This window comes from Raphanus sativus, chromosome 6 (assembly GCF_000801105.2).
Source record: "Raphanus sativus cultivar WK10039 chromosome 6, ASM80110v3, whole genome shotgun sequence".
Classification (NCBI taxonomy): Eukaryota; Viridiplantae; Streptophyta; class Magnoliopsida; order Brassicales; family Brassicaceae; genus Raphanus; species Raphanus sativus.
In genome coordinates, this window is record NC_079516.1 from 19,964,088 (window position 1) to 19,977,935 (window position 13,848).

At 34.2% G+C, this 13,848-nt stretch overlaps 3 protein-coding genes across 4 annotated transcripts; 1 reads left to right on the plus strand and 2 right to left on the minus strand.

The window, feature by feature from the left end:
• Nucleotides 1–468: 468 nt before the first annotated feature.
• On the minus strand, nt 469–3,147 carry LOC108806583 (GATA transcription factor 27). 2 transcript variants are annotated; one of them, XM_018578734.2, is made up of 7 exons: nt 2,705–3,147; nt 1,854–2,526; nt 1,717–1,774; nt 1,542–1,645; nt 1,264–1,456; nt 1,059–1,179; nt 469–963 (listed from the first exon to the last, which is right to left on the minus strand). In XM_018578734.2, exons 1-7 carry the CDS (start codon nt 2,742–2,744, stop codon nt 737–739), a joined length of 1,416 nt encoding a protein of 471 aa, XP_018434236.1. In that variant the 5' UTR covers nt 2,745–3,147; the 3' UTR covers nt 469–736. The 2 variants fall into 2 exon arrangements, with proteins under 2 accessions (XP_018434236.1, XP_018434235.1); XM_018578733.2 differs by having other exon boundaries at nt 536–963; nt 1,059–1,185.
• A 3,787-nt stretch (nt 3,148–6,934) lies between these two features.
• On the minus strand, nt 6,935–8,598 carry LOC108806394 (bax inhibitor 1). The gene is made up of 6 exons (XM_018578496.2): nt 8,427–8,598; nt 7,987–8,130; nt 7,805–7,896; nt 7,531–7,717; nt 7,283–7,438; nt 6,935–7,195 (listed from the first exon to the last, which is right to left on the minus strand). Exons 1-6 carry the CDS (start codon nt 8,538–8,540, stop codon nt 7,145–7,147), a joined length of 744 nt encoding a protein of 247 aa, XP_018433998.1. The 5' UTR covers nt 8,541–8,598; the 3' UTR covers nt 6,935–7,144.
• Nucleotides 8,599–9,483: 885 nt separating this feature from the next.
• Nucleotides 9,484–11,925, plus strand: LOC108809503 (light-harvesting complex-like protein 3 isotype 2, chloroplastic). The gene is made up of 3 exons (XM_018581640.2): nt 9,484–9,953; nt 10,050–10,186; nt 11,425–11,925. The coding sequence occupies exons 1-3, from the start codon at nt 9,584–9,586 to the stop codon at nt 11,686–11,688; spliced, it is 771 nt and encodes a 256-aa protein (XP_018437142.1). The 5' UTR covers nt 9,484–9,583; the 3' UTR covers nt 11,689–11,925.
• The last annotated feature ends 1,923 nt before the right edge of the window (nt 11,926–13,848 follow it).

A 13,848-nucleotide genomic window follows, 5' to 3' on the forward strand; every position in this document is an offset into this window, starting at 1 on the left:
AATATTTGGTAATGATTTTTAAATTAGTAAATAAAAAAAAAACGTATTCTTCAAGTTTGTAAAAAAGTAGATTACATGAGTGGAAATCCTAGTTTAATTTAGTGGTTTTACCAAGGTTTATTGATACGTTTAACACCAAAAACCTATATTTTAAAATTTTCACAGAAAATAATTTAGTAACAGTTATAAAGATTAATTAAAATACTTACCAAAGTTCTTCGTTATGGTGTAAATAGAAATAAAGTTCAATGTGGTATCGAATATAGCGAAATTGTCAATTGTAAAACAGTATATATTATGATTTTCATAATTTGTAATTAACATAAAAAATAACTATTACATTTTTTTAATAATTAAAATAATTACTTACTAAATATTTATGCCAATGGTATCAAAATACTATTAAATATGTTCTCATGAATCTCATCTTTTTGAGCAAAAGAAAAAGATTTTAAAAGGAAACAAAACTTGCTTCTTCTCCAAGTTTAGTAGTAAGAGCAACAAGAAGACAATATATGACCGCCAAAAAGTGCCCTTACATAAAAATCCTTCCTTTTTATTATATTATATATCTACCAGTTGATTGCACTTTCTAATGCAGAAAAATCTCATTTGGCCACATTTTTCTCAGACAAAGCCGAAAGTGTTTTCTCTTCAGATCAGTAGAGATAAAGGGAGAGAGATTTTTAGAAGGTCTTTGTTCTGAGAACACCAGTTGAGATTGACAAACATTCATTCATATCATATGAAGAAGCTCTGCTTGAGGGTATGATCCATTCGACGGCACATCAACAAGAAGATCCTGATCAGAAGTATCATTATCTTCATAGCTAAACGCCACAGATCCGCCGTAGCTCATATGGCTAAAGGAAGAGACACTGTTCTCTACAATCTCTTTCGTTTCCATGTGTTTTGATCTAACCTTCAGCACTTCTTTGGAGCTCTTCATCACAACCCTTGTCTCTGGAGAATTCAAAACTCAAACTAATCAGAAACAATACTTAATTTTTATTGCAGAAAGTTGTGGACTGGAACTACTGAAGAATCTTTGGATTCACCTGAGAAGTTTTGGTTTAGGCTTTCACAAGGTCTTTCAATGGATACTAAACTATTATCATCTGATGTATTCGGGTTTGAGACCCTTGATGTTGTAGTAACAGACTCTTCAATCTCTTTTCTCTGTTCCTGAAGCAAAGATTTACTTAAACCAAAGCCGCAAGACAAGAAACTATTTTGTTTCAAGAAGAGTATATGACGTTAAACCTTGAGCATCTGATAGCTTTCCAACAAATGAGATTTTTTAGGATCTGATAAAGCAAGCTTTGCAAGTGTCTTAGAGTCTTCAAGTTTTGATCCAGAGGAAGAAGATGATGTACCAAAGACACCATCTGCAACTAGTTGCTGAAACAAGGAGAAGTTTTCTTTGAACTGAGAACTCTCAAACATGCTCATGAGGCTGGCCAAATAGAAAAAAAAAATACATTGTAAGAACTCAGAAGTAGCTGATGAAACAAATCTGTAAAGATTGAAGTTGCATTAACCTATGAGGAAGATCAACAGAGTCAACTTCAGGAAGTAGTTTCATCAGTTTCTGCTGCTCTTCCTTTGTGAATTTTTCTATGAACTCATCAAAGTTGAAAACATCCTGCACAAAACATCCAAATAAATATTTTGAAAAGAAAAAAAAAATTGTTGGGAGCTGCAAATGAATTTTACCTTCAAATCTATGTTACAGAGTGGTAAACTATGTCTTCCCAAGACTTGAGATTTGGTCCTGCAACCAATAAACATCATTAAACATTTGCTTAAATCTTAGTCTTTACTTGTCTAGAAGGCTTTCACAAGTTACTTACCTCTTGAGTTGCTCCTGCTTTATAGCTTTCCCACCAAAGTTTTGAGAATGTATTGATGAGCACTTGCTTCTCTCAACCAAGAGTGAACTAGCTTCAGATTCCTCATCTCCACCACCAGAGTGAAGATCTCTCATAAGAACACTCCCATGCCCTATCACCATCGGTGACTCGTTCTCAAAAAGCAACTCTTCCTCTGATGTACCAGAGAGACAAGAAGACTGCTGTTCCTGTAGAATACTAAAGAGATCCTTTGTGAGCTTCTCAACAGAAGAAGCCGCCTTTGGACGCGGCCCCACACACGTCCTCTTCTTACAAGCCTCCCACGCATTAGATTGATCACAGCTCTCTGAGTTCGATACAACAGACCCTGAACTCGACCTATTGTTGCTAGCTTCTTCTTCTAATGCCCTTTTCTTGAAACCGTTACTGAACTCCTTAACCGTGAAATTTTCTTGATGTGGTTTCTTCTTTGGAATCCTTTTGTTCATAGACATTCCATTAATCATCATCATCTTATTCTGACCTCTACGATCTTCAATCTCAACCTCATCACCTTCAGCACGAGCATGAAGGGGCGTGTAGTTTACTAGTGATCCTTTCGTTCTCCATCTGGAGCCACAAGCATTGCACAGTACCGGCTTCTCTGGTGGCCCGTTTCGCCATAGAGGTGTGCCTGTTTACAACAAATGTCACAATCTCTCAATAGACAGCGATCATAAACAGCAGCATATTGAAATCAGTTCTTCAAAACATAGTTATTTTCCTATTATGAAACAATCTGTAATCAGCTCAAGTTATGGACTTTTGTCCCCCTGAAAACAAATCTTGATTTGGAGGAAACAAGAACTCACTTGTAACTCCACAGTGATAGCAAGGCCCTTGCTTCCCCATCTCTTCTTTCTCTTTTTTACAAAAATTTATAATATCACCAAGTATATAAGACTGGACAATTCTTATTAATATAGTAAATATTGTTTCTTCAGTATAGCGCTTCTATGGGTATTGAGAAGCTTCACTGCGGAAAATAAAGCCCAGAAACTGAAAAGTCTTCTTCGTAGAAAATTCGTTGGAGGAAAAACTAAAATAGCCCAGAAAACTTTAGAAAATTGAAACACAAGGAAGATAATGAAAGAATTATCTTTTGGGTTCCTTTGAGCTTAATCAGTCTCTAATACACAATCCCATAGAAAAGCACAGAGAGAATAGAGGAATCTAACAAATGGCTGTGAAAATGGGAGAGAGAGAGAGAGAATGAGGTGAGGCTATGGCTTTTTTTTGTATAATGAAGTTAATGTTTCAGCTTCCTCCTCTCCTTACTTAGCATTTTTATATTGTTTAAAAACTTTAGTGTATACTTTACTTAGTGATTTTCAATTACTAAGATTTTTTTTGGTAGAAATTACTAAGTTGTTTAGAAGGAAATTTTCTAGACAATTTAAAGTAGTGAGTTTAAAGAGAAAAAGATAAAAATAGCACTAAATCAAGTTTTTGTCACAAAAATAATTTGATTTAGTCACAAAAATAGCATTATAAGAAAAAAGATGATCAAAATAAATTTTATTGAAGTGCAAATATGCATTTTTAACCTTTGGATTAATTAATTTAAGACTTAGAGTTTAGAGTTAAGGGGTGGAGTTTTATGAATGTGTTCAAATTTTAAAAATAAAAAATAAATATTAAATTTTTCAAAACCAAAATGTACTATTTTGGTCATTTTATTTTTGAGTGCTATTTTTGTGACAAAAATTTAAAAGGTGTATTTTAGAAATTTGCCTAAGTTTAAACTTATAGTTGACATAAAAGTAAGTTTCCCCGGCCACTGGGGAATTAACATTTCGGCATCGCCAGAGACAGATGACTAATATGTGGCAACATGTGATTAGTCTAGACCACTTCTCTAAAATCAAGATACCTCTGTATAATTCAAAAAAAGTAAATTTATAAATGATATACAAATTTCAACTTATTTTAGGCAGAGTAATTTGGCTTAAACTTGGCTTAAATGTGTTTTTCCGTCTAAAACACACCAAACACTATGAGCAAAATTAAGAGTAAATATATTTACCCGGAATTAAAGAACCAAACTGAAAAAAACGAAAAATATTTGGTTCTGATTTGGATCTTATCAATTACCTGAACTAATCTTATATTTAAATTATAAAAATTTATATATTGAAGATTAACAGAGTTATTTTAGGCAGTTATATAATTAGTTCTATAACATTAATTATATGATAGAAAATTAAATTAGTTTTTTTGATATTTCGTTTATAAATATTATTTTTAAATTATTTAATTATTTTGAAACTAAATAAACTTAATATTTATAAGTATACAAATTATATTATAGAAATTTGGTATCTATTTGGTTTTTGGTTTAAACCGAATTAGGACTAAACGAAGAACTAAATGGATATCAAATTTCTATAATATAATTTATATATTTATAAATATTAAGTGTATTAGTTTTTAAATAATTTAAAACACTATTTATGAACCAAGTATCCAAAAAACTAAACAATCAGAACATTTTTATTCATAAAATGTAAAATTATCTGAAATATTCAGAATTTGATCCAAAAAACTAAATTTTGATACTTAGTCCAAAAAAATCATTTTTAATTGTTTTAATCTGAATTAACCCAAATAGATTTCAAAATTATCTCGATATTAACCGATTCTAATTTTAATACCTAACCTGAACTGAGAATAAGAAAAACGAATAGAATTTTCTAATAACTCAAACGAATTCTAAAACTTCTAGAATCGAAGAACCTAATAAGAATTGGAAACTAGAACCGTGTGTTCAAGGCTAAACTAAATATGTATTGAGGCTTGTCTTTCGAAAATAAAAATAAAACAATTGATTTAAACTCAATTATTCGTAGAGAAACCTCTAATGTTAAGAAAGTGACGATGTGGTGGAAGAATATCATTGCTTGTTGTGCCTCATGGTTCCTGCTTGTTGACTGTAGACTTTTCTCCTTATTTATTTTTTGTTTTGATTCCAACGAAGATAATTAATTAAATTTTATCAGTGACAACAGTTATATAGTAGTCAATAAGAAAAAAGTGTAGATAATAAAAATATTGATAAAATTGTGGAACTGTATAAATATTATACTAAATAAAAATACGAACTACTGAGATAACAATTTTCTCTTATTAAAATACCCTATTCTATGAATGTTATAGTACAGTTAATGTAAAAAATATAAATTATAGTACAATTGGATGTCGACAACATTATATTGAAAGACTTCTTCTTCTTCTTTTTTTTTGTTAATTGCCAATCAGACTAGAACTCAGTCTCATTTTTCTGATTTACATTATGGCAATATATTTTACTTGATGTTTTGTGACAAATCAACTTTCTCTTAATAAAATGTTATATCGAAGTGTTAAACCAATAAAGAAAGAGTTGAAAAGGCAAGAAGGGAAATATGAAATCAACAAGGTTAGTTCTTTTCACTTTCATTATATGATATTTACATTTTTAGCAAAAAAAAAATAATAACTAAAAGTGTAGATATTGATGTAAATAATTTAACATAAAGATTTGTTTTTTAACGTAAAGATAAGACTTGGTTATAAAGATTAGGTTTTAACTTATTTGAAAGTATGTGATGGCATGACGTTTGGTAAATCAGTATTAAGATTTATTGATAGGTTTTGAATATCAAAAGTAAAATAAAAATGGTTTGTGGAGTCACGGCCGCAATGACGATGATCATGGACACAACTCTTTTCTGCACCGTTTGATTTGGTTAAAGTATTTGTAATGATGGGTCCCACTTCTTTCGTTTCGTGAATGTGATTAGTGAACTAATTTGGGTACATTACTCCGTGTCTAGCGTGTTATACTATTCCCACTAAGTCAGCTATATACATATAAACCTTTTAAAATTAAACATGCAATCATCCATGATCAAGATCCACAATGTTGAGGTTTGGTAGAACTGTAACATTTAATGAAATGTATCAGTGATTAGGTTCTTTCTTGTTAAATATAAGGTTTTTAATTTCGAGGAAAAAGAGCAAATTGTAGAAAACTGTGATTATGCACGAGTTGTGCTTAAATAAAAACAAAGCATGTCAAATGATGGTCTGCTAACAATTCACATGCTAATAAAACACAAAATGACAACAATTAAACAAAAAGTTCAACTGGGATAATAGGCCTAGCTCTTTTATTTCTTATTCAAATGTATGTTTTCCAAGAATGGAAAAAGTTGTTGATTGTACAGACAACAGAGCACAGTACGTATCATGGATGTGCAGTGAAACGATAATTTACTAGCTTTCGTAGCTAAACCTAACACTATGAAAGTGAATATCTTAGAACCTGATTCCTTATTTTGATTACCAAAAAAAAAAAAGTTGTTGATTATTTGTTGGTATTTCATTTACTTCCTGCTCTTCAACCAGAGCGATTTTGGTATCACTTATTATCAATCAGGATTAGATTTGTTTCTGCTTATGTAACTTCTCTCAGTTCCGTTTGAACTACCTTAACAAATGAAGGAATTAGCTCATATATATATAAAAAATAAGGAATCAGGTTGTAAGATTTTCACTTTCATAGTGTTAGGTTTAGCTACAAGGCTAGTAAATTTTGTTTTTTTTCGTATTCTAAGAATTTTCTTATTTCATTAGAGATTTTTCTATGTTCTTGAAGTTTCTCTAAACAGTTATAATGTTCTTATTTTAAAATCTCGATAAAGTTAATTAGTTCTTTATTCGTTGTTCTAGATATCTCAACAACTTCAAAAGAATTCCAAAAACAAATTTGATCGATCTAGGAGAAACTATATTGCAGTGTCGGTTGGATTCGGATAATCTCTGAGCCGAAAGAGTGACCCTAAGGTCCCTAACGAAAACGACATACATGATACATTATTTTTCGCCTAACGATAGCTTCTCTTTCCTTTTGAGACCACACGTTCCTACATACGTACATTCTTTGAATACACACATGAACGGTAAGATGGATATAGCGAGACTTCAGAGCCTTTCGCACAACTATTTGCTTTTCTCTTGGCGACCAGACGCGAAATTACACCCAAAAAAAAAACGTAGAATCCCCAACTAATATTTTTTTAAACAGTACTAAGATCATGAACGAAAAACGAACACCACTAGATCCATTTACAATCGGGAGCCACTTAGAGGAATACACAAATAAGGTAACATGTGTTTTTAGCAAAACCGTCTCAAACAAGTAAAAACACCAAAGCTTTCATGTAGTTATATCACCCACTCTCTATTAGCTTTCTTTCTCACTTTTAGTCTCAGTTCCTCCTCTTCTTCTTTTTCTCTTCTTTATCTGCCGAGTTCTTCAGCTGTATAACAGAAGGACTCATCAATGTTAAGATCTATTAACCGATAAAGCACAATAACTTAATATCAGATAGAAAATGAACTTTTACCATTATGATTAGGATACGAACAAACACAGCTACAAAATCGGTGAAAAGGGTCAAGGAATGTTTCACGTAGTCCATGTCACCGAGGTGGGCCTTCTCTATAATATCTTGAGTGTCCACCACCATGTATCCCACAAAGATCAAGAGTCCAAAGTAGAGCTGCACCACCAGATCCATAACAGTATATGAGGAAACCAAAAGCAAAAAAAAAACTACAAAAAAGAATAAGAGGAGACGTTTGTTGTATGTACCTCGAACTTAAAGATAGATGCAGAGCCACCGAAGATGGAAGAGGCGAACTGAAGCCACATAAGCATGGACAAGCCAGATGAAAGGAGTCCTCCGAGGTAGAGATACTCTCTGCGTCTTGCCAGCATCGCTGCTCCTGAGAAACAGATAAAGGCTATCGCAGTTCCCACAAACGCAGTGATAAGGATGCTGAATTAACCAAACCAAAGAAAGGTAATAACTGTCAGCTCTAAGAAAAGTCCAACAAAAGTTACAATTAAAAAAACAGTAAATCACCTTGGGTCAAAATCAACTGCCACTTTGATCAAGGGACCAACTGAAGCACCTTCAAGAACGGCAGAGATAAAGAGAAGTGAAAGCCTCTTTTGCTGCACCAAAAGAAAACAACAACGTCTCAGCAAAAGGCTACAACAAGAAAGCACGCAGCCTTAGAAAAAAGTGAATTTAAGGTCACATACTTGTTGATAAGGAGGACAAGAGAGCAGCCAAATCATGCTTCCAACGCATCCAATGGTAGTGAGAATACCACCGATGTTCCAGAGGACGTGGAGGTAAGCCCCAAACGCAGACGCAACCAGAGCACAACACAGAGTAAGATAAACCTACAAACTCACACAAGAAGCATAAGATCCCAAATCAATTCAACGCATATAGTATAAGCACAAAGAAAATTCGCTTTACAAGAAATTAGGAAGACGATCTTGACCACTACACGACGAAATTAGAAACCCTAGAAACTTGTAGGAAGTACAATCACAGCGATTAGAACCAAATCGAGATGCGATCGAGACAACCAGACCGATTAACACCAAGTAAACGAAACGAGTCTCGATGAATCGTATAACTGTGGTCTCTAAATCAGAACCGACGGTTTGATCGAGGAAGAAGGAAAGTTTACCCGCTTAAGATGGTTCTGGACAGCCGGGGAAATCTGACGGAGGTTCTTGAGAGAATCATAGCTCCAGCTTCTGCTACCAGGTTGTGAATCGAAGAAGGACGAGAATGAATCCATGACTTTTTTTTTTTTGTTTTCTTTTGCTTTCAGATGATTAAAATTGACTAGACGATTAAAATGTCGGTAAAGAAAAAGTCTTGGGTAATTATAAGGGAGATTGGAGAATGTTTGACGATAATGCCCTTGCTGCTTTCGTGTTAATTACCTTTTCGGGGACTTGAAACACCCGGAAGGGTAGTTCCGGAAACTTCTCGAAACTTGGAGGAGGTCCTCGCATTGAATTGAATCTTTTCCGCCAAACAAATCAAGGACATCTCGATCGTCAATAGACCAATCAATACTAACCACGTGGAATTTTGAGCAATGGTTTCGTGCCACGTCTGAGAGTTTTCAAGCTTACGAATCATTTTCTGTTTTGAGTGATGGATGATATTTTCTCGAGATGACTATCTCGTAAATCTCTTTCTTTACTTCAACAGAATAGTTATAACTAAATTTTCAAAAATATTATGTATATAGCTTGACAGTCCAGTTTAGAAGATTGTAAATTGGAATGGTGCAAAAAGGATATCCAAGTATAAAAATCATAAAAAGATTCAGTATCATACATGTGAAACTACATGCAAAAATGGTAGAATGGTGTGTTGCAAATTATCAATATAATAATTTTTATATTTATGATATAATATTTAATTAATGTTTAAAATAATAGTTCAACAAAAAACATGACATTCTGCAAAAAATTAAAATTTTAAGTTATTCTAAAAATTTGTATAATAATATTCTGAGTTTTGGTAAGTGTGGTTTCTGGGCTGAAGGCTTGGATTCTATTTCATATTTTATGACGTCCATTGATAATCTCGTTTTCACCAGAACACAAAAACGTCACGTAGTTACAGTAAACAATAAACAAAACCAAAACGACATGCATTCGAAGCGATCAACGATAACATCTCTTTCACTTCTTTTGGAGCTCATTTCAAACCACACATTCAAACTAACTGTTAAAAGCAGAGCAGATTGCCCTTCTTTCAAAAAAAAAAAAAGCAGAGCAGAAGGGAGACAGTGTGTCTGAGCAAGCAACAAATGTCCACACATCAATGGCGTTATTCTCGCCGCCTATCTCTTCTCCACTTCAAAACCCTAATCTCACTCCCAAGATCTCACTCTCCCTCCTCTCCACCAAGCGCTTCTCTCTCGTCTCACTCACTCGAGCCTCCTCCTCCGACAACGGTACGTCAACACCCACAGTCTCTGCAACCACCGTGGAGGTTCCGAAGCCTACGTCTCCCACAGCAGAGGAGACTCCGGTTAAATCTCCGACGGAAAGCTCCTCCGACGATACTGATTTGACAGCCACCACGACGACTGAGATCAAGTTTCAGGATGCGAAGTGGATTAATGGAAGATGGGATCTGAAACAGTTCGAGAAAGAAGGCAAAACCGATTGGGATTCTGTAATCGTTTCTGGTTAAGATCCCTTTAAACTTGGACAATGCTCTGTTACTACAAAGCTCGTTGGTTTGGTTTTTGTAATAAGTTATAAGATTGTTGTGTAATGTGTAGAGGCAAAGAGGAGAAAGTGGCTTGAAGACAGCCCGGAGACAAGTACTAACGACGAGCCTGTTCTCTTCGATACCTCGATTATTCCATGGTGGGCATGGATGAAGAGATATCACCTACCAGAAGCTGAACTCCTCAATTAGGGATGTTAATGCGGGTAAAATAACCCAGCCCAGCCCAACTCACAAATAACCCAACCCAATTTATACCCAACTCTTGAAAATCCAGAAACATCAAGGTTAAAATTTAGCCCATAAAAATAATCCAAATGTGTATAGGTTTACCAATGGGTACCCAAATTACTACTTTATTTGTTTTAAAAAGATCATGTAAAATATTAATATCATTAATGTGAGATATTTTCCGATTTTGGCGGGAAAATTCGGTTTTCTAGTTTTGGTGGGAAAACTCGGTTTTTCGGTTTTGGCAGAAAACTCGGGTTTTGGCGGAAAACTCGGTTTTCTGGTTTTGGCGAGAAAACTCGGTTTTCGGGTTTTGGCGGAAAAACTTGGTTTTCCGGTTTTGGCGAGAAAACTTGGTTCTCCGGTTTTGGCCAGAAAAGTTTCGGCCGGAAAAACCCGGATTTCTGATTTTGGCGGGAAACTCCGGGTTTCTGGTTTTGGCGGGAACTCGTTTTTCCGGTTTTGGCCGGAAAACCCGGATTTCGGGTTTTGGCGGGAAAATCCATATTTCTGATTTTGGCGGGAAAATCTGGTTTCCGGTTTTGGCGGGAAACCCCGGTTTTCTGATTTTGGCGGGAAACCCCGGTTTTCGGAATTTTTGCGCCGGTTTTGGCGGGAAAATCCGGTTTCCGGTTTTGGCGGAAAAACTTGGTTTTCGGGTTTCGGCAGAAAAATCCGGGTTTTCGATTTTGAAGAAAAAACATGATTTTTTAGTTTTGGCGGGAAAACTTGGTTTTCCGTTTTTGGCAGGAAAACTTGGTTTTCCGTTTTTGGCGGGAAAATTCGGTTTTCGAGTTTTGGCGAGAAAACTCGATTTTCCGATTTTGGTTGAAAAACATGTGTTTTAATTTGTCGGAAACTTTTCTTTTGTTTTTGACAGAAAAAAGTTTTTGCAAATTTTTTTATTTAATTAAAATAGTGGAAAATATAATCCCTTTTGAAAAACATGTGTTTTAATTACCCTTTTGTTTTACCCACTATGAATATGGATTTTAAAATTTATACCCATGATTGATCCAATTAATTTTGGATGGCTAAAAACCCAACCCAATATTAGTGGGTTTGGGTAAACCCATGGGCAATCACCCATGTTAACATCCCTATCCTCAATGGTAACTCAAAATGGTCTTGTGTACTTTGCAAATTAACATAATCTCAAGTTTGTTTGTTTTTTTCTTGGTGGGTATTGTCTTATAGGTCGTGCTGCGATGATAGGGTTCTTCATGGCTTACTTTGTTGATAGCCTTACCGGAGTAGGACTTGTTGATCAAATGGGTAATTTCTTCTGCAAAACACTCTTGTTTGTGGCTGTAGCTGGAGTTCTTTTCATTCGCAAGAATGAAGATTTAGACAAACTCAAGGGCCTGTTTGAAGAGACAACGTTGTATGACAAGCAATGGCAAGCGGCGTGGAAAGAGCCGGAATCATCTTCTTCATCAACGGTTTCTTCAAAGAAGTGAACGAAGTTTCTAGCTTTTGTTTCTTCTTGTTATGTGGTGTTTGGGATCAGTGAAAGTCACAAGATCATTTTGTTTATTGTTTTACTGATCTTGAGACAGTAATCTTTGTGGCTTTATAGAATCTCTATGAAAAAGTCCCAAAGAAAAGTGTAGAGAAACTAAGGAAGATCCTTGACTTTGTAAATCAGATCTCTTCCTATGACTCTTGAGTAACAGAAAAAAAAAATCATTGTATAAGATGCTTTGGTTTGTTTAAGGTTAACAAGTTTTCTTAAGCTCTAAGAAACCTTGAATGGAAAGCATCTGATTTCATACCAGGTTAGAATGTGAACGTTTTTGGCTTTTGGTTTTGGCTTTTGGTTTTTAGTTTTTGGATTTTGGATTGGGGCTTATTGTACTAGGGATTTGGAAAAATATTAGGATTTCTTATGTAATGGGATTTAGCTGAATCTATTTGGGTTTAAGGACTTTAATGAGAGATTCTAAAAGTATTAGAATTTTTTTTTTTTGTAACACAGTATTAGAATTTCTTATATAATGGGATTTAGCTGAATCTACTTGTTAGCATTTGTTTAGCTTTTATGATATATAATTTAGCGGATGTTATATTTTTTTGGAACTTTAAAAAAATTAGTCAAGGTTGTGCATGAAACAAGGAAAGCGTGAATGAATATTAAACAGTTTGACATGTTGATTGTTTAAATGATTTTGTGACCAAATATCAATCAATTATATTTTCCTGATGAACTTTTGTAGGTTATGTTATGAATACTCATTCTATCATAGTGTAATTACAACTAAGTTGTAATTATCAAACGTGGGGGGGGGGGGGGGGGGGTTATTGGTACAAGGATTCTAGAAGGAATTCTGAATTCTGAAATTTTAAGATTCTATTATTATTGGTTTATGGATCTGTAAAGTTTAAGTAAAATCTCTTGTTATTGGTTTAAGAATTTTTAAAATCTATTTAAAATCTTTGGTTATTCAAAAAGTTTGGTTTTCATTGATTTTGTAATTCTATCAAACTCTATTGTTATTGGGAGATAAATTCTTTATGTTTTTACTCATGATACTCAACTTTGAAAATATCATGTTTACTCATAAGATTTGTAAAATCTGTATGATAACAACACACACTTCGGTTCTTTACACAAAAAGTGATAAATTCAACATTTGCCCATTTTAATTTTGTGACAAGAAGAACGTGGCACCATATGAAATCAATTTTTGGAGTATGAACCAAATCCTAAAAGAAGACAGGTGGTGAAGAAGACGATGATTGACCCAAGAATCAATCCATGGAAAAATAACGACCATTCTTCTTCTTTTTCTCTTTGTTTTATTTCTCGATTTGTCATTCACAAAAAACTACAAAACTAAACCAAGAGCTCTTGGCCTAGTGGTAATGGAACTTCAACTGGAGTGTCCGCCCTGGGTTCGAGTCGCTTTGGCCACTTTCCCGCCTATAACCGTGCGTGCCCGGATGGAAGGCCTCGTGGGGATTAGTCTGGACTTACCGCCTAGGAACCCCCACGGTTATCAAAAAAAAAAAAACTACAAAACTAGTTCTTTTTAATCATTCCATCCGAGAAGCAAGACATTGTATGATAATGGTGAAGTGGAAGAGATTATCTCTATATAGCTCACGAAGGAAAACGTTATACATATATATATATATATGTTTGATGGACAAAAAGTTGGTAGTTTCCTAAAAAGACTTGTATATATTTCTTTAAAAGGAAATTGATTTTGAGAAAAATATGTATGCAAATTTGTAAAATTCCATAACAATCAACGGAAAATTCATACAAAATCTATTCAACTTTTAAAATCTGTAAACTTTAAAAATTCTCAGATTCCACACAAATTCTTGTCCCAATAACCCCCCCCCCCCCCCCCCCAGCTTAGAAACTAAGAGGTTGATTGGTTAGTGATTTGGTTGCTGTGGACAGCAAAAAATATCTCTACAGCCACAATATTTAACAATCAAGCTTTGCTTTGATTTTTGAAACCTACAACTACATTTCCTTTTTCCTTTTTCTTTTGGCTGTAGACAGTATTTTTTCACAGCAAAATAACAGTGCTTTAGAAACTTATTAATAAATCTGTGAGTTTTATAACTTACAAAAATCACAGCAAAAAACACAGCATAAATTCTAC

Coding starts and splice junctions, on each gene's coding strand:
- LOC108806583 (XM_018578733.2), bottom strand. CDS start 2,744: ATGGGGAAGCAAGGGCCTTGCTATCACTGTGGAGTTACAA. Junction 1,186..1,263: donor AAAGCTATCAGATGCTCAAG/GTTTAACGTCAT, acceptor TCTTTGCTTCAG/GAACAGAGAAAAGAGATTGA. Junction 964..1,058: donor CCTAAACCAAAACTTCTCAG/GTGAATCCAAAG, acceptor TGAATTCTCCAG/AGACAAGGGTTGTGATGAAG.
- LOC108806394 (XM_018578496.2), bottom strand. CDS start 8,540: ATGGATTCATTCTCGTCCTTCTTCGATTCACAACCTGGTAGCAGAAGC. Junction 7,718..7,804: donor GCAGTTGATTTTGACCCAAG/GTGATTTACTGT, acceptor TGGTTAATTCAG/CATCCTTATCACTGCGTTTG. Junction 7,196..7,282: donor TTCGTATCCTAATCATAATG/GTAAAAGTTCAT, acceptor TCTGTTATACAG/CTGAAGAACTCGGCAGATAA.
- LOC108809503 (XM_018581640.2), top strand. CDS start 9,584: ATGGCGTTATTCTCGCCGCCTATCTCTTCTCCACTTCAAAACCCTAAT. Junction 9,954..10,049: donor GGATTCTGTAATCGTTTCTG/GTTAAGATCCCT, acceptor TGTAATGTGTAG/AGGCAAAGAGGAGAAAGTGG. Junction 10,187..11,424: donor CAGAAGCTGAACTCCTCAAT/TAGGGATGTTAA, acceptor TATTGTCTTATA/GGTCGTGCTGCGATGATAGG.